At 42.6% G+C, this 18,523-nt stretch overlaps 1 protein-coding gene and 1 long non-coding RNA gene across 2 annotated transcripts; one reads left to right on the forward strand and one right to left on the reverse strand.

The window, feature by feature from the left end:
• Positions 1-4,467: 4,467 nt before the first annotated feature.
• LOC311123677 (C-C motif chemokine 4-like) lies at positions 4,468-5,838 on the forward strand. The gene is made up of 3 exons (XM_084197923.1): positions 4,468-4,553; positions 4,757-4,871; positions 5,525-5,838. Exons 1-3 carry the CDS (start codon positions 4,484-4,486, stop codon positions 5,772-5,774), a joined length of 435 nt encoding a protein of 144 aa, XP_084054049.1. The 5' UTR covers positions 4,468-4,483; the 3' UTR covers positions 5,775-5,838.
• A 6,192-nt stretch (positions 5,839-12,030) lies between these two features.
• Positions 12,031-13,906, reverse strand: LOC311123678. The gene is made up of 3 exons (XR_014612629.1): positions 13,764-13,906; positions 13,538-13,652; positions 12,031-13,335 (listed from the first exon to the last, which is right to left on the reverse strand). It is a non-coding gene; the product is annotated as an uncharacterized lncRNA (long non-coding RNA).
• Positions 13,907-18,523: the final 4,617 nt, after the last annotated feature.

The following is an 18,523-nucleotide window of genomic DNA, read 5'->3' on the forward strand; positions in this document are numbered from 1 at the left end:
GGCAGTGTGAGTAGGACCAGCAGTGTCATTAGACTTAACAAACGAGGATCGGATGTCGTCAACCTTCTTTTCAAAGTGGTTGACGAAGTCATCCACAGAGAGAGAGGAGGGGGGGGGGGGGGGGGGGGGGGATTCAGCAGGGAGGAAAATGTGGCAAAGAGCATCCTAGGGTTAGAGGCAGATGCTTGGAATTTAGAGTGGTAGAAAGTGGCCTTAGCAGCAGAAACAGATGAAGAAAATGTAGAGAGGAGGGAGTGAAAAGATGCCAGGTCGGCAGGGAGTTTAGTTTTCTTCCATTTCCGCTCCGCTGCCCGGAGCTCTGTTCTGTGAGCTCGCAATGAGTCATCAAGCCACGGAGCTGGAGGGGAGGACCGAGCCGGCCGGGAGGATAGGGGACACAGAGAGTCAAAGGATGCAGAAAGGGAGGAGAGGAGGGTTGAGGAGGCAGAATCAGGAGATTGGAGGGAGAAGGATTGAGCAGAGGGAAGAGATGATAGGATGGAAGAGGAGAGAGTAGTGGGAGAGAGAGAGCGAAGGTTGCGGCGGCGCATTACCATCTGTGTAGGGGCAGAGTGAGTAGTGTTGGAGGAGAGCGAGAGAGAAAAGGAAACAAAGTAGTGGTCGGAGACATGGAGGGGAGTTGCAGTGAGATTAGTAGAAGAGCAGCATCTAGTAAAGATGAGGTCAAGCGTATTGCCTGCCTTGTGAGTAGGGGGGGACGGTGAGAGGGTGAGGTCAAAAGAGGAGAGGAGTGGAAAGAAGGAGGCAGAGAGAAATGAGTCAAATGTGGACGTAGGGAGGTTGAAATCCCCCAAAACTGTGAGGGGTGAGCCATCCTCAGGAAAGGAACTTATCAAGGCGTCAAGCTCATTGATGAACTCTCCAAGGGAACCTGGAGGGCGATAGATGACAAGGATATTAAGCTTAAATGGGCTAGTGACTGTGACAGCATGGAATTCAAATGAGGAGATAGACAGATGGGTTAGGGGAAAAATTGAGAATGTCCACTTGGGAGAGATGAGGATTCCTGTGCCACCACCCCTCTGACCAGATGCTCTCGGGGTATGCGAGAACACATGGTCAGACGAGGAGAGAGCAGTAGGAGTAGCAGTGTTTTCAGTGGTAATCCATGTTTCCGTCAGCGCCAGGAAGTCGAGGGACTGGAGGTTAGCATAGGCTGGGATGAAGTCAGCTTTGTTGGCAGCAGAACGGCAGTTCCAGAGGCTGCCTGAGACCTGGAACTCCAGGTGTGGGGTGCGTGCAGGGACCACCAGGTTAGAGAGGCAGCAGCCACGCGGTGTGAGGCGTTTGTGTAGCCTGTGCAGAGAGGAGAGAACAGGGATAGGCAGAGGCATAGTTGACAGGCTGTAGCAAATGGCTACAATAATGCAGAGGAGATCGGAATGAAATGAACTAAACATCTGGGAGAGGAGAGAGCAGGGCCTCCCTCACCAAAACTTCCACCTCAGAAACTATAATTGTTTCACTGAACCACCCGAACAAAAACTCTCCCAACTTCCACCTTTAGAAATCAGAATTGTTGTGAACCACAGCGGTTCAATGTTTCAAGGAATAGACTCAACCCACTTTATTCAGCTAGCTAACTATGACACTATAGCTAACTAGCATGCTAGCATCCAATAACACACAGTTTAGCACCAACACTTGGTCACAACAAACTACCAAGAGTGTGTTAACACACTAAACAGATAATTCGTGTCCGTGTCTAGTTCCTTTCATAACGCAGCAATAATTAAACGTTGGCTAGCTAGCACAAATATATTGTATTTAGCTGCCACAGTACAGCACACAATGGCTACTGTGTTGACTCTGTTCGAAAAAACGGCTAGCTAGCTAGCTTCGTGCTACACCCGGCACCGCCGAAAACAATGCTAACCTACAATAACTACCCACAACAGCCCACGATGCCTAACTATGACACCATAGCTAACTAGCATGCTAGCATCCAATAACACACAGTTTAGCACCAATACTTGGTTACAACAAACTACCAATAGTGTGTTAACACACTAAACAGATAATTCGTGTCCGTGTCTAGTTCCTTTCATAACGCAGCAATAATTAAACGTTGGCTAGCTAGCACAAGTATATTGTATTTAGCTACTACAGTACAGTTAGCTGGTCGTGTTGGCTAGCTAGCAATGGCTACTGTGTTGACTTTGTTTGAAAAACGGCTAGCTAGCTAGCTTCGTGCTACACCCGGCACCGCCGAAAACAATGCTAACCTACAATAACTACCCACAACAGCCCACGATGCCTAACTATGGCGCCATAGCTAACTAGCATGCTAGCATCCAATAAAACACAGTTTAGCACCAATACTTGGTTACAACAAACTACCAATAGTGTGTTAACACACTAAACAGATAATTCGTGTCCGTGTCTAGTTCCTTTCATAACGCAGCAAAAATTAAACGTTGGCTAGCTAGCACAAATATATTGTATTTAGCTACTGCAGTACAGTTAGCTGGTCGTGTTGGCTAGCTAGCAATGGCTACTGTGTTGACTTTGTTTGAAAAACGGCTAGCTAGCTAGCTTCGTGCTGCGGGCCTATCTACAATACCTAACTACAATCTAAATACATAATTAAGCCTTACTCGACAAAGCCCAAGCTATGTATAAAGCCAAACTTACCCGACGCCAGCTAACATTTGTCTTCTGCAATCAGTAGGTGTAATTAAGTACAGTAGCTACTAACTACCTAACGTTGATGGCTCAGATAATGAGGTTAGAAAAACGGCTGAATGGTCGGTAGCTAGCTGGCTTAATTACAGGTACTCTTAAGCGTGAAATAACATTGGAAACAACTCTCCACCGTTGCTAAACGTTACCAGTAGCTACCCGCTAGCTAGCTAGCCTCGTGCTTCGCCGGGCTCCGCCGTAAACAATACTTACCTACAATAATTACCTACGGAAACCTACAATAACTACCTAAATAACTACCTAAATAAACTACCTACAATACCTAACTACAACTACCTACCTACGATCTAAATACATGGTTTAAGCTTTACTCAACACCATATAAGAAGCCAAGCTTACCTCCTGCTAGAGAAAACACAACCTCTCAACCTTTCCCGACCACAGCCGCAGTGCTTGTGACCTGTGACTTGTGACCTGTGCTTAACAAGCGGCACACACTCCATCACAGGCTTTCAAATGACTGCCTCTTTTCCTCAACTTTTCCACCTGTTTTGTGCCTCTTTCTTTGACCACAGACACATCATAACCAGTGGAACAGGGTGTGTTTTTGTGTAAGTGGAACAGAGAGGTCTAAATAATCTGTGGTTGGAGAGATGAGTAGCTCCCCTCTTCAGGAAAGACTCTACCTCAGAACCTACAGCAACAGAAAACACATATCTAATAATAACCAATTATTCATCTGGTCAGTGATAACCTTTACTTTCAGATAATATGACTAGGGGTTTTCGCTGTCAGTTTACCTTCCAAGTGATGGTCACCATGGTGCATAACAACATAATAGGAGTTGGACTATCATCGTAGTATTTGTATGGCCAAGCAGAATATTTGGAGGAAATATCATTACCATACTACAGATTAGTCTTGACATTTTCAAACTGGACACAAACAGTATTTACATGACAAACACTAACATGCTTATTTACTCATAATAAACTATTATTAGATTTGTTATTTGTTATTAATGTATTTATTACCTAGTAAACTGTTTCTAAATCAGTTAAGATAAATACATTGTAACAGTAATGTGCTTGGTTTGATATTAGTTGACTCTACAGGTATTTTTTACTGCTGCAAACCTTTGATATAAAGAGAAAAGTTAATTGACAACTTCTAATTTGACCCTTGTGGTAACTGACTCACTCTCACACAGTGACAGGTTGAAGTTTCCGTTTTAATAGTATCTTCCACAGTACTGCCACTACTGGGTGTGCAGTACATTATTCACAGTTAGTCCGGGTTAGTTAATGGATTGTTTTACATCCCACTTAAGACACATTTTCCATTTGGATGTGACGCCTCTGAAAATGTCCTCCCTTGCATTCTCACCCTATCTTGTGCTTAGCCTCAAATGCTACATGGGCCTTTCATTAAACAGTCTCACTAACACTAATACTGAGACACAGTCATGCATGTTATCATGACATTTCTTACCAAAACACAGCACTTCTCTCTACGTGTCCACATACACATGCATGCAGTGCCACAGTCATAGAACTATGGCTACAGTAGTGTCACTCACCACCACTATGGAAACCTGACCTGTCACCAGTGATGAGAAAGTGAGAGTAGGGGGAGACAGGCCTCATGGTTAGGGGGTCTGTGGGAGGAAACCAGTCTGTGATGCTCTCTGAGTGTAGGAAAAGTATTTGCATATGGGTATGTTGTGTCTCTCCATATGAGGTTGGTGGGCTTAAAAGGAGCTGCAGTTCTGGTGAGTCACACTTCTGACTGCAGACTCAGAGCCAGTGCTATAGACAGAATGAAGGCCCTCCTCTCTCTCCTGCTTCTCTTCACCACCACTCTACTGATGTCCACTACTTCTGCTCAAGGTGTGTGTGTGTTCTCTTATCATGTATTTGATTAGATCGTGTTAGATTTCACTTAAGATGTTTGTTTTAGCATTGGAAGCAAATTGATGATAATGGAAATCCATGGTGATGGTGAGAAAATAATATGATGCTTTATAAGTACAGTGTAAATGAATGATGGTGATGATGAACATGATAATGCAACTCTTCTCTCTCTCTTGTAGCCGGTGGACCAGTAATCCCCTGCTGTATGGAGATTAAAGGCACTACGGTGCACCGCGACAAGATCAAGTTCTACTACCTACAGGACACAGCCATGTGTAACATCAAGGCAGTGACGTAAGTGCTTATAACCGTACATAGGTGTTTATACCATGGCATTGTTGAATATTCGTTTCTGATTGACTTGAAGGGCATTCTAGAGCATGCATGATTTCCTTATAATGCACGGTATATCAGCACGATAGAATTCAATGGCTAGTTCATTCTTGCACATTCTACTACTACTAAGTCGAATTGAAAATATTAACGTTATTGGCATTGTTGAATTAGATTTTCAGAATAGCAAGCAAGGACTGATGATTTGGTCAGCTAAACTAGCAAGTCTGTTTGTTTGGTTACCAAGGCAACTACAGTCACTATTTAGTGAGCTTTCTAGCTACTTCAGTGGATGTTGAACACATTTCTACCTGCAAATGAACATATTTCTAGCGACAAATGTGTTAAATTATAGCAATGGTATAAAAGGGAAAATCAACTCGGGCTCTATGCCTCCACTAGCGCGTTGTTGAACACCCCTCCACGTTGTTCATTTTCTGTTGATTATCCCTTACTTATTTCAGCTGTTATGAATGCAGTATATATACGCACTATGAATGCATTCATAATGCATTATACCCAGATGGACAATTGGTTCATAGAAAGCATGACGTTTTTGAGTGTGTATCTGTTGTGACCGGTCTAATTGTTTTTTAAACCTGTTCTTTCCCCAGGTTTGTCACAGTGAAAGGCATACGAATCTGCTCTGACCCTTCCAACCCCTGGGCAAAGAAAACCATGCAGTACCTGAACAAGAAGAACAAGCCTCACACACCTCAAAAACATCACATCACCTCAACTACTACTACTACTACAACCACCACTATCCCACAACTAGCGAAAAACAACCCTCACAAAACAACATTTTCAGCTCACAACCCCAAAATTGCTTCTCAATGGTCAACAACTCACCACAAGACATAGAAGAACATTAATTTTCCAGTTCATAGTACATCAGACTATTGACTTTGAATGTTTGAATATTTTCAATATGCAGCTATTATAACAATTATGTCACTTTAATGAATATCTTTATATATTTATAAATTATTAAATCGAATTTACTTCCACAGTGAATTTGATGACTGCTGGCTATTTGCCAGTATGCCTAAACAATGTATAATGTTTCTTATTAAAATAATGGTTTTAAATTGCCGATTTGTTGTCCTCTGTCATCCAATGGGATATCCAGCATGCGGTGAGGGTTCTGGTGCAAAATGGCTGCCATTCATCACCCAGGTGTGTGCTAGACATTAGTAATGGATGAGCAGCACTTTACAATACTATAAGTGAAAAAAGTGATATAAAAGCAACCCATTCCAATGATTAAAGAGGAGTAAGTTAAGAAAAGCAGATATTGATGTTAAAGGTGACATTTTCTGCTGATTACTGTAGCTGTGGATATTAGTCACTTTGTTTCACAACTGATGACCTACCCATAAGTTCCATGATCGTCACATCTGGCCATGCTAGAAAGGACAGATGGATAGACACAAATGTTACACAAATGCGATTAACCCCAAACCTGAACTATAACCTTACCCTGAATTTGACCTCTTACCCTAATTGATAAAGAACAAGCTCTACCTAGTACCTAGTAAATCTGACCATATTAACACTATTGCCCAGTCTAGCATGGTCATCTAGTGACCTCTGTGTTTCAACCATAGAGTTAGAACCAGACTGTGCATTCTAGAATTAGACTAAGAATTATATTTCAATGGCTCCAAGAGAGAGGGAAAGCTGTGGAGTGGGTCTCAAGATGGGGGCCATCTTGTTTCAACTGTATCAGTGTACACTGTAAAACATGGCTGGAGCTCCAGTGGAGCAATCGGTTAGTGTCTACACTAACAGTGGCGGTGGATGTTAAATAGGTTACTACATGTGGGAAGAGAGAAAGTTAACACTGTATCTCTGTTAACCGTAGGGTTTTTGGGGGCTTGGCTGCTGTGGAGTAGGTATGAGTGTTTGAGGTGTAGTGGATGCTCTAGTATACCACAGCGGATTTTCCCCTCCCCTCTGTACAGCCACTTACTAACACCTCCATTTCTGTTTCCACCTCTGTAAAGTCACATCATTCTGTGCACTATGAATACTATTACATGTATGGTTGTGTGTAAGTCACACAATATACAGTATGTGCCAGCTATGAGTTTCTTTGGATAAAAGCATCTGTTAATATTACCATTATTATTGTATTGTATAATTCCTCTTGTATGTACAGTACCCTCGTTGGGTGTCTTGAAAGGCACTTAAAGCAAACTGTACATTCATTATGACTCCGACTATTAATGAAAATAATTTACATAAAAGCACTTTCTTCTTGAGGGAGATTAGAAAACAATCATTTGTTGCTACTACATTGCTGGTAGCGATGATTAGGACTGCGTTTTCTAAGTGATTTATTTTACAATTAGCCCATAAGTGTTTGTTTGAGACAGGGAATGTTGTGTTCTCCAAAGAAATGAGAGTCAGTCTGATTCAGAGTCTGTCTGAGTCATTGGTGTTTACTGTACCTGTATCTGTAGTTTTGCTTTGTTTTCATCATTAGTAACATCACTATCCTGTCTCGTCACCAGTACAGTGAAAACGTGCCAGACAAAGAATAAACTCAGATTCCATCTCTGTGAACAGTGTGAAACGTGTGGGTTGGGAATGCATCTCGCACGTACAGTATTCTGTGTTTTTGTGTGTGTGTATGTATGTGTGTAGTCGCTTTGGTTCAGTAAGAAGCGATGGAGAGGTTCTCTGTAGTCTGTCAGTCAGAAGGGGAAAGATCAGGACTCCTTCTGTTGTTCCTTTCTTCACCAGTGTCAGAAGTAGAGGTTCCCACTAGATGTGATTAACACATGTTAGCTACCATGTGTATACATATTATCCACCATTAGGTAGGCTACATGTGTTAACCTGACAAAAACCACAGTGGTGGAAACACTGCTGCATTAAAACTATTTTCCTATCTTTTCTATAGAGACCAAAGAAAGGTTATAATGGAGGGATCATCAGCAGAGATGGAGGCAGAAAAATAAAAAAAATTAACTTAAGCAACTCAGTGGTTAAAGAAGAAGACAGTGTTAGAACAGGAGCAAACCTTTTCTGTGTGGGACTTTATTATCAGTTAGGCTCTATCTCTATCTAAGATCTGTGACTAAAAAAACAGCTATACACATTCTCTCGCGGGCCCTGTCATCGATTACTGTATTTGCTTTGACCAGTTAGGCCTAGGTAATCTTTCATGAAAAATGCTTCTGAAAGAATAGGTTTTAATGTGTCAGTCTGTCTTCATCTTGCATATACTGTTTGTCACAATAATTATGTATTTCTTTGTATTTGTTTTGTTTTTCTGAGAACAAACTATTAGATATGTAACCTGTGGTTGAAACCAGGCCTGTATAGAGACATGCATGAATGCACTGTACACACACTATGCTACACACTCGATTCTAGAGAGTACAGGAAGTGGTGTTTGTATTGGTGGTTATATGACGCTACGCTTCAGTTCCAGTGAACAGGTAGACACACCACAATTATTTAGAAGATCATGGCCTCAGACTCCGTTTAACACACTATTACTTTATTAATTTACCTTTAGCTACCCAGTGGTGTAAAGTACATAAGTAAAATACTTTAAAGTACTACTTAAGTAGTTTTCTGGGTTATCTGTACTTTACTTTACCATTTATATTTTTGACAACTTTTAATACACTACATTCCTAAAGACAATATTGTACGTTTTACTCCATACATTTTCCCTGACAACCAAAAGTACTCGTTACATTTTGAATGCTTAGCAGGACAGGAAAATTGTCAAATTCACACACTTATCAAGAGAACACTTGGTCATCCCTACTGCCTCTGGCCTGGCGGACTCACTAAACACAAAGGCATCTTTTGTAAGTAATATCTGAGTGTTGGAGTGTGCCCCTGACTATCCATAAAAATGTTAAACAAGAAAATGGTGCTGTCTGCTTTGCTTAATATAAGGCATTTAAAATTATTTATACTTATTTTAGCAATTACATTTACTTTTGATACTTAAGTATATTTAAAACCAAATACTTTTAGTTCAAGTAGTTTTTTACTGGCTGACTTTCACTTTTACTTGAGTAACTTTCTATTAAGGGATCAAATAAAATAAAAATGTATTGGTCACATACACATTTCTTAGCAGATGTTATTGTGGGTGTAGCGAAATGCTTGTGTACCTAGTTCCAACAGTACAGTAGTATCTAACAATTCACAACAAAACACACAAATCTAAAAGTAAAAGAATGGAATTAAAAAATATATTAATATTAGGACGAGCAAAGTTGAGTAACCGAGTGGTAGCCGGCTAGTGCAGTCTGACGGCCTTGAGATAGAAGCTGTTTTTCAGTCTCTCGGTCCCAGCTTTGATGCACCTGTACTGACATCGCCTTCTGGATGATAGCGGGGTGAACAGGCCGTGGCTCGGGTGGTTGATGTCCTTGATTTTCTGTGACATCGGGTGCTGTAGGTGTCCTGGAGGGCAGGCAGTGTGCCCCCGGTGATGCGTTGGGCAGACCGCACCACCCTCTGGAGAGCCCTGCGGTTGCGGGCGGTGCAGTTGCCTTACCAGGTGGTGATACAGCCCGACAGGATGCTCTCAATTGTGCATCTGTAAAAGTTTATGAGGGTCTTAGGGGCCAAACCAAATTTCTTCAGCCTCCTGAGATTGAAGAGGCTCTGTTGCGCCTTCTTCACCACACTGTCTGTGTGGGTGGACCATTTCAGATTGTCAGTGATGTGTACGCCGAGGAACTTGAAGCTTTCCACCTTCTCCGCTGCGGTCCTGTCGATGTGGATAGGGGCGTGCTCCCTCTGCTGTTTCCTGAAGTCCACGATCAGCTCCTTCGTTTTGTTGATGTTGAGGGAGAGGTTATTTTACTGGAACCACTCTGCCAGGGCCCTCACCTCCTCCCTGTAGGCTGTCTCGTCATTGTTGGTAATCAGGCCTACTACTGTTGTGTCGTCTGCAAACTTGATGATTGAGTTGGAGGCGTGCTTGGCCACGCAGTCATGGTCACCGCTAACATCAAAGCGGTGACCCGATCCTGCAGGTTCATGCTCTACAACATTCGCAGAGTACGACCCTACCTTACACAGAAAGCGGCACAGGTCCTAATCCAGGCACTTGTCATCTCCCGTCTGGATTACTGCAACTCGCTGTTGGCTGGGCTCCCTGCCTGTGCCATTAAACCCCTACAACTTATCCAGAACGCCACAGCCCGTCTGGTGTTCGACCTTCCCAAGTTCTCTCATGTCACCCCACTCCTCCGCACACTCCACTGGCTTCCAGTTGAGGCTCGCATCTACTACAAGACCATGGTGCTTGCCTACGGAGCTGTGAGGGAAACGGCACCTCCTTACCTTCAGGCTCTGATCAGACCCTACACCCAAACGAGGGCACTACGCTCATCCACCTCTGGCCTGCTAGCTCCCCTACCTCTACGGAAGCACAGTTCCCGCTCAGCCCAGTCAAAGCTATTTGCTGCTCTGGCACCCCAATGGTTGGTGGGGCCCCTGTGTTGAGGATGAGTGAAGTGGACGTGTTGTTTCCTACCTTCACCACCTGGAGTCGGCTCGTCAGGAAGTGCAGGACCCAGTTGCACAGGGCGTGGTTCAGACCCAGGGCCCGAGCTTAATGATGAGCTTGGAGGGGTACTATGGTGTTGAAGGCTGAGCTATAGTCAATGAACAGCATTCTTACGTAGATATTCCTCTTGTCCAGATAGGATAAGGCAGTGTGCAGTGCGATGGCGATTGTATCGTCTGTGGATCTATTGGGGCGGTAAGAAAATTGAAGTGGGTCTAGGGTGTCAGGTAAGGTAGAGGTGATATGATCCTTAACTAGCCTCTCAAAGCACTTCATGATGACAGAAGGGAGTGCTACGGGGCGATAGTCATTTAGTTCAGTTACCTTTGCTTTATTGGGTACAGGAACAATGGTGGACATCTTCAAGCAAGTGGGGACAGCAAACTGGGATAGGGAGAGATCAAATATGTCCGTAAACACTCCAGCCAGCTGGTCTGCACATGCTCTGAGGCCGAGTGGCTAGGGATGCCATCTGGGCCGGCAGCCTTGTGAGGGTTAACACGCTTAAATGTCTTACTCACGTCGGCCACGGAGAACGAGAGCCCACAGTCCTTGGGAGCGGGCTGCGTCGGTGGCACTGTGTTATCCTCAAAGCGGGCGAAGAAGGTGTTTAGCTTGTCCGGGAGCAAGACGTCGGTGTCCGCGACACGGCTGGTTTTCCCTTTGTAATCCGTGATTGTCTGTAGACTCTGCCACATTCGTCTCATGTCTGAGCCATTGAATTGCGACTCCACTTTGTCTCTGTACTGACATTTTGCCTGTTTGATTGCCTGATGGAGAGAATAACTACACTGTTTGTATTCGACCATATTCCCAGTCACCTTGCCATGGTTAAACGCGATTGTTCGCGCTTTCAGTTTTACGCGAATGCTGCCATCTATCCACGGTTTCTGGTTTGGGTAGGTTTAATAGTCACAGTGGGAACAACATCCCCTATACACTTCCTGATGAACTCAGTCACCGTGTCCGTGTATACGTCAATGTTATTCTCAGAGGCTACCCGGAACATATCCCAGTCTGCGTGATCAAATCAATCTTGAAGCATGGATTCCGATTGGCCAGAGCAGTGTTGAATAGACCTTAGCACGGATACTTCCTGTTTGAGTTTCTGCCTATAGGAAGGGAGGAGCAAAATTGAGTCGTGATCTGATTTGCCGAAGGAAGTGCGGGGTATCTATACTTTTACTCAAGTATGACAATTGGATACTTTTTCCACCACTGTAGCTACCTTACCAGGTATGAGGTTTGAGAACACAGTCTTTTACTAAAACATTTGAAGTCAACTTCAAATCTCAAGAGACTGCTTGCTAAAATATAGGCCAGGTTCTATAGAAGCTCTTAAGCACTTACTGCACTGTACAGAAATAAGCACATATCAACATCATAAGAAAACCCTTTTTCAGGAACACATATAACAATTACAGGGCTGTAATGAAAGGAGATTGAGTTTTTGAGAAGTTATTCATATGGGACAACTATCATTGTGGTTTGACCTGATCATGTGACAGTGACTTATTGTGTTGTTAAGACTTAAAATACATCATGACCACCAGAGGACAAAAGTTATCATGATAATATAGTTTTATTGACTTAACATAAACACGTATTACAAATTACAAATATAAAGACAATTTAAGATAGCAGGGTAGGTAATAGATACAAATGTAACTTTAACACAGACAAGCATGTTATTTACACGTACATTCTACTAATTTATCATAGCGCTGTTGAAGTGAGCAGGGACGTGTGGGTTAAATGGTATTCAGATCAACCACTTGACTGTTTCACATGAACTTTCAGTGTATTCCTTCAGAGCCAGCTTAAATACACTTCTACCCATACTTCTCTCCCCGGCACCTGTTGTCAGGGCCGTAACCAGGGTTTGAGTTTTAGTGAGGTCCGGATGCAGTAAAGGAGCTTCAACTTTAGAAATAATTCTATACAACTAAAAAACATTAAAATTGTATTTGGAGAACATTATCACCTTGGCTGCAGTAGGTTCATTCACCTCAGTCGATCTACAAACACAAAGCCTATTAGCTATACAATTTTAATGTTATATCCCTGAAAGGGGGGAAATATGAGAAACGATTCACACTGACACATAGCATCAGCGATGAAACGAAAACTGTATTGTTTGCATTTTGATTGCATTTTATTCTAAGTCTAGGCCTATAGGGAAGATAGGCCATGTGGAGATGTACATTCTAGTCAATTATCAGAAGTATATAAAAACTAGGCTACATTCCACAAAGGTAGGTGAGGCAACATACCACCATCATCCCAAATAGCCTAAACCTTTTTTCAAACATGCGGTAGTGGCAGCCAGTGCAAGAATAAAAGTAAGATAAAAACGTTTACTAAAACAGCATTGGTCCCATGTATCAGTGACACAGGGAGTAAAAAACAACTTTGTGTCAAGTCCTCATGGAAAAAAAAAGAAATGTACTCATGGATAAAATTTGATTTACAACATGTCAACATCGGTAGATGTCCTTGCCACTGTACTACTTTTTAACTTTTTTTTATTTTTATCTTGCTCTCCTCCTACAGGCAGAAGTCCACGATTTAGACCTAACATCAATTGTGCTCAGTTACACAATTGGTTTTGGTACACCAGTTCTCTTGCGCCCTCTTCCCTCTCTCTTTCCTCCCCTCTTCCCTCCTTTCCCCTTTCCTTTTTTGCCTCCCTTCTTTTGTCCCTTTCCCTGTTTACGTGGCACTGCCGGTGCCTTGGTCACTGTCTCGCCCTCCTTTCCTTCCTCCTCCTCTCTCTTGATTGTCTTGATTTCGTCCACCTTTGCCATGGCCTTCCTCACCCAATCACTTCCTGGGTCACCGCAGATCCTCTTCCTTTCTACGGTGTGTAACCTTGAAGTAGATAAATCAAGAGGTCAATTGTCTCCTCTGGTGAGGTCATTTTTTATTCACTTTGTCATTTTCTGATAACGACATTGGTAGTGAAGTAAAACCAGTGGTTCTGTATGACATTGTAGGATACTCTCAATAGGACGCATTCTTATCTTTACGGTGTAGTATGACTGTGTAGGAAATATGAATGTAGGTTACTCACACTATGGTTTCGATGGGACACAGTGCTGTAGTCTGTACGGTGTAGTCCACTACCTTTTTAGGGTGGATTCTTTTCTGAGTCAGCTGAAGACAGCAAGTGTTGACTGGTCCAAAGCCTATAGAGGGTTATACATGGTTATACATTACTGGTTTACACAGCTACACGTTACATATATACACCACCGACACACACACTTTCAGTCATAAAATAAGAGGTAAGAACTCACTTGCATCGAGCCCGGTCATCCATGTGGCTACACAGAGCAGAGAAGAGAACACCAGACTCAACCTCATCTTCAGCTGTTGAAGTTTTCAGATTTGAAAGTCTTTAGGTATAGAAGTCTTCATGTGCTGCCCAACCGTTCTGACTGATTGACTATCTCTTAGCCCTGGCCTTATAGGTAGAGAAAGTCCCACCCACACCATTAGGTCTGATAGCCCCCCTCTTTCATCTTCCTCTTCTTCCTCCACAACCCTCTCACCCCCACCCTGTGGCCTATCACTAACAGAGTGACTCTGCTGTGGTGGTAGAGAGGAAAATATGAGAGCTCACTATGAACGGAAGATTATGACTAAAAGACCCCTCACCACAAGCGTATTAACACACACACACACACACACACACACACACACACACACACACACACACACACACACACACACAAATATGCATTACTCACCACACCTCTTATACTAGGCCACAGGTCTCTATTTAGACAGATAGAAGACAGGATGAGTTAACTGCCATCAATGTATGATATTAAATGCTGGACATTGGGAATGTATGATATGATAGTGTATACCGTGCAGTAATCATTTGTGAATTCTTTCCCCCCTGAAGTGGAGAAATGGAGTGAAGTTTTCAGTGGGTTTGGGTGGGTGACAGTAGCACAGCTTTTTTTACATCGTCTAAATGGGGTCTGTAGAGTTACAATAGCTGCACACTCTGTCTCTCCTTGTCCCATACAGTGAAGTGAATGTCATTATGTCCTTAGCTCTGGCCAGGTCTGAGTTAAACTTCACTGCTCCAATTCAATTTAGTATAGTTGTGTGGCATCGGGTTCCTATGTGACAGACAGTGAATGTGTTTTACTGTGGGCAAGGGGGCATGGCAGCTGTACTTGCTGAGATTGGACTTTTAAATGGAGGCCACATATCCACTTTAACACAGCGCTAGATAGACACGGCTAGGGAAGGAAGGATGGAGAGAGAGGGCAGAGCCCCAAATATTCACACTTTTGCACAGCAGTAAAACCACTCCGGAGAGAAGTACTTAATGCCAGGCTGAGTGGCAGTATAATAGACCTGCTTTCCGTCTGCTTTTACCACATCTAACTGAACAGAGCAGGACAGACTGCACAGAGAGAGAGGAGGGTGAATGACAGGATAAAGAGAGGGAGAACGGAAGAGAAAGAAAGATAGATAGGGAGAGGATGGCGATGAAATGAAGAGATGTAGAGAGGTATATAATGAGAGGGGTAGAAGGAGAGAGATAAAGAAGGGTAGAGAGGAGAGGTATAGTAAGAGGGAGGGAGAAAATAACTAGGCCCCAGTTGGAGAAAAGAGATGATCATCACATTTGTATTCTCAACCATAACTCTAATGCTTGCTCTGATATGAGGAGTAAACACTTGAATCCTGTCCCACGTGGGATACAACTGAAAGCATCCCAAATATTAGTTTCCTTTCTCGTCCTTCAGTAAACAACATCAAATCTCCAGCGACACAAAAGCCTGAATCACAAGCATCCAATCATTAGATTAGGTATGCTTTTCCCTATACACTCATTCAATCTGTGTGGAGATATCTATTCTTGCACGCACACATGCACACAGACACTCTCCATTCAAGCACCCTGTTTATCTATGCAGGAGTGAGAATGCCTGGCTAGAATATTAATTTATTTGTTATTCATTTATTGGTTATTCCCTGGTTCTTTTGGATCGCTGACAGTGCTGCAGATAGAAATTAGATTGGTGATAAGGCGGGCGATTGGAATGAGCGTCGCAGGAAATTACAATCAATACTGACTCTAATATCCTCATCCGATATCGATCTGGGAGCTGAGAGGAGAGACTCATCGAAAACAGCCAGGAAACTAACATGACGGAGAACAATGCATACACACACACACACACACACACACACACACACATATAAACGTATGTACGCTAATACTGAGACACATGCACACAAATGAAGGGCTGCATTAAATATGCTTATTGTTTTAAGAGTTAGATAAGCGCATGAGAGCCAGACAAATCTCCACCGTACAACACACACACAAACAGACAGACAGACAGACACACACAGATTTGTTTGAATGTTCTTCTCTTAGTGACTTGATTATGGGTGATCGAAGTTTGGCCTGTCACACAGATGTAATCATATTATATAATAATAATAATACTAATAATGATAATAATATTAATAACACTAATAATTATAATTATAATAATAACAATGATAATAATAATAATAATGATAATAATAATAATAATAATAATATATGCCATAATTGTTTGTCTATAAAGAACATCAGCTCATAGCGCTGTTGAAGTGAGCAGGGACGTGTGGGTTAAACGGTATTCAGATCATCCACTTGACTGTTTCACATTAACTTTCAGTGTATTCCTTCAGAGCCAGCTTAGATGCACATCTACCCATACTTCTCTCCCCGGCACCTGTTGCCAGGGCCGTAACCAGGGTTTGAGTTTTAGTGAGCTACATTGACCCCAGCCATTATCACCTTGGCTGCAGTAGGTTCATTCACCTCAGTCGATCTACAAACACAAAGCCTATTAGCTATACAATTTTAATGTTATATCCCTGAAAGGGGGGAAATATGAGAAACGATTCACACTGACACATAGCATCAGCGATGAAACGAAAACTGTATTGTTTGCATTTTGATTGCATTTTAATTCTTAATTCTAAGTCTAGGCCTATAGGGAAGATAGGCCATGTGGAGATGTACATTCTAGTCATTTATCAGAAGTATATAAAAACTAGGCTACATTCCACAAAGGTAGGTGAGGCAACATACTGTACCACCATCATCCCAAGTAGCCTAAACCTTTCGAAAGGGGGGGGAAATATGAGAAACGATTCACATTGACAACTGTACTGCACTTTCTGAGACACGTTGAGCATTGATTGCATGTTTTCATTTGGCCTCTGTGTGAGAGAGGAAAACCTATGGCTCCTGGTTAAGTGGACAGACAGAAAGACAGGCAGGCAGGCAGGCGGGAGGGTAGGCAGTGTGAATGTGTGTAATAAAACAGCTTAATAACACTGCAGAGGTAATTACATTACCTCTGCAGTGGGGGGGGGGGGGGGGGTGATATTTCATTAAATAGAGAAAGAGAGAGGGGGAAGTTAGACGGAGAGAAGAAAGGAAAAATTGAGGCATGGGAGGGGGAGTGAGGGAGGGAGAGGTAGATATTCCATTAGCTAGGTAAAGAGAGCTAGACTGTATAGGTAGGTGATATCAGAAAAGGTCAGTCATCTAGAGGGAAAAAAACTTTTCATTTCTAAAGAACATTTTGAAACTTGCTCTAAGCTTAATTAACAGACAACACATTTTACGTCATTTAGCAGACACTCTTATCCAAAGCAACTTAAAGTTAGTGAGTGCATACATTTTCATACTGGCCCCCCTGGCCCCCTGTGGGAATCGAACCCACAACCCTGGCGTTGCAAGCGCCATGCTCTACCAACTGAGCTACACGGGGCCGATCCAGTACACACTGACGATCCATGTACAGTATCTCATTCACTCTAAATGTTCTCTCTCCCTTTCTCTCTTGCTTTTTCTCTGTCCATCTGCATCGTATCAGTCTGTCTCTTTATCCCTCTCTGAATCCCTTCTTCACTCCCCTGTCTCTGCATGTCTGTCTGTCTGTCTGGCCCTCGTCAGTTACAGAGGGAGGTATGATTAGTGGCTAGGCAGGCAGGGTGAGAGATGCAGCGTGAGATGAAGAGATGACTGACTGTCTGTCTGTTCTGAGATTCAACATATCTGTCTATTATTCACCAGCTGGCTCAAGGCTAAACACACCACTGCTCACGCACACACACACACACACACACACACACACACACACACACACACACACACACACACACACACACACACACACACACACACACACACTCACACACACACACACACACACACACACACACACACACACACACACACACACACACACACACACACACACACACACACACACACACACACATGCGCCTGGCTGGCTGGCTGGTGAATAGCTATTGGGACCCTGAGATCCAGTGTGTGTCTTTCTCTAATCAGTAAAACAGTGACCGTGGGCAGTGGGCTCCGGCTGTCTATCGCCCATAAATAACAGTAGCAACTTGATGGACTGGGCAACCATGATTAGAGCCTGCTTGCCTACTATCAGGCAAGAGGGAATCACTGTAGTCTTTGATTGATTAGTGTGTATGAAGATAGAGAATTAGAGAACATCGGCTCAGATTGTTTCAGGTGGCTGCCAAATATGTATGTGTGTGTGTGTGTGCGCTAGAAGGACATATGTAGAATTCAAAATACAAAGGTTTTCGAATGTGGTTTTTTAAAAAGCTTTTTTCAATGAATATTTTCTAAAATCATGTTTTAGGCAAAATCCACAATGCAACTAGTTCGGCATATGACGGGATACAAAGTTCTTTATAACAAACGAGAAAAATATTTGTTATACATTTTGCATGAAAAGGGTCTAAAATATTTTTTTAACGTTCAGCACTAGGACTAGAAGGACATATGTAGAATTCAACATACAAAGGTTTTCGAATGTGGTTTTTTAAAAAGCTTTTTTCAATGAATATTTTCTAAAATCATGTTTTAGGCAAAATCCACAATGCAACTAGTTCGGCATATGAAGGGATACAAAGTTCTTTAAAACAAACGAGAAAAATATTTGTTATACATTTTGCATGAAAAGGGTCTAAAATATTTTTTTAA

This window comes from Coregonus lavaretus (assembly GCF_964263955.1).
Source record: "Coregonus lavaretus genome assembly, contig: HAP1_SCAFFOLD_8532, whole genome shotgun sequence".
Lineage (NCBI taxonomy): Eukaryota > Metazoa > Chordata > Actinopteri > Salmoniformes > Salmonidae > Coregonus > Coregonus lavaretus.

Excerpts from the sequence above, each read along its gene's own strand:
- LOC311123677 (XM_084197923.1), top strand. The coding sequence starts at position 4,484 with ATGAAGGCCCTCCTCTCTCTCCTGCTTCTCTTCACCACCACTCTACTG. Across the intron at positions 4,554-4,756 it reads GTCCACTACTTCTGCTCAAG|CCGGTGGACCAGTAATCCCC; the intron begins GTGTGTGTGTGT and ends TCTCTCTTGTAG. Across the intron at positions 4,872-5,524 it reads TGTAACATCAAGGCAGTGAC|GTTTGTCACAGTGAAAGGCA; the intron begins GTAAGTGCTTAT and ends TTCTTTCCCCAG.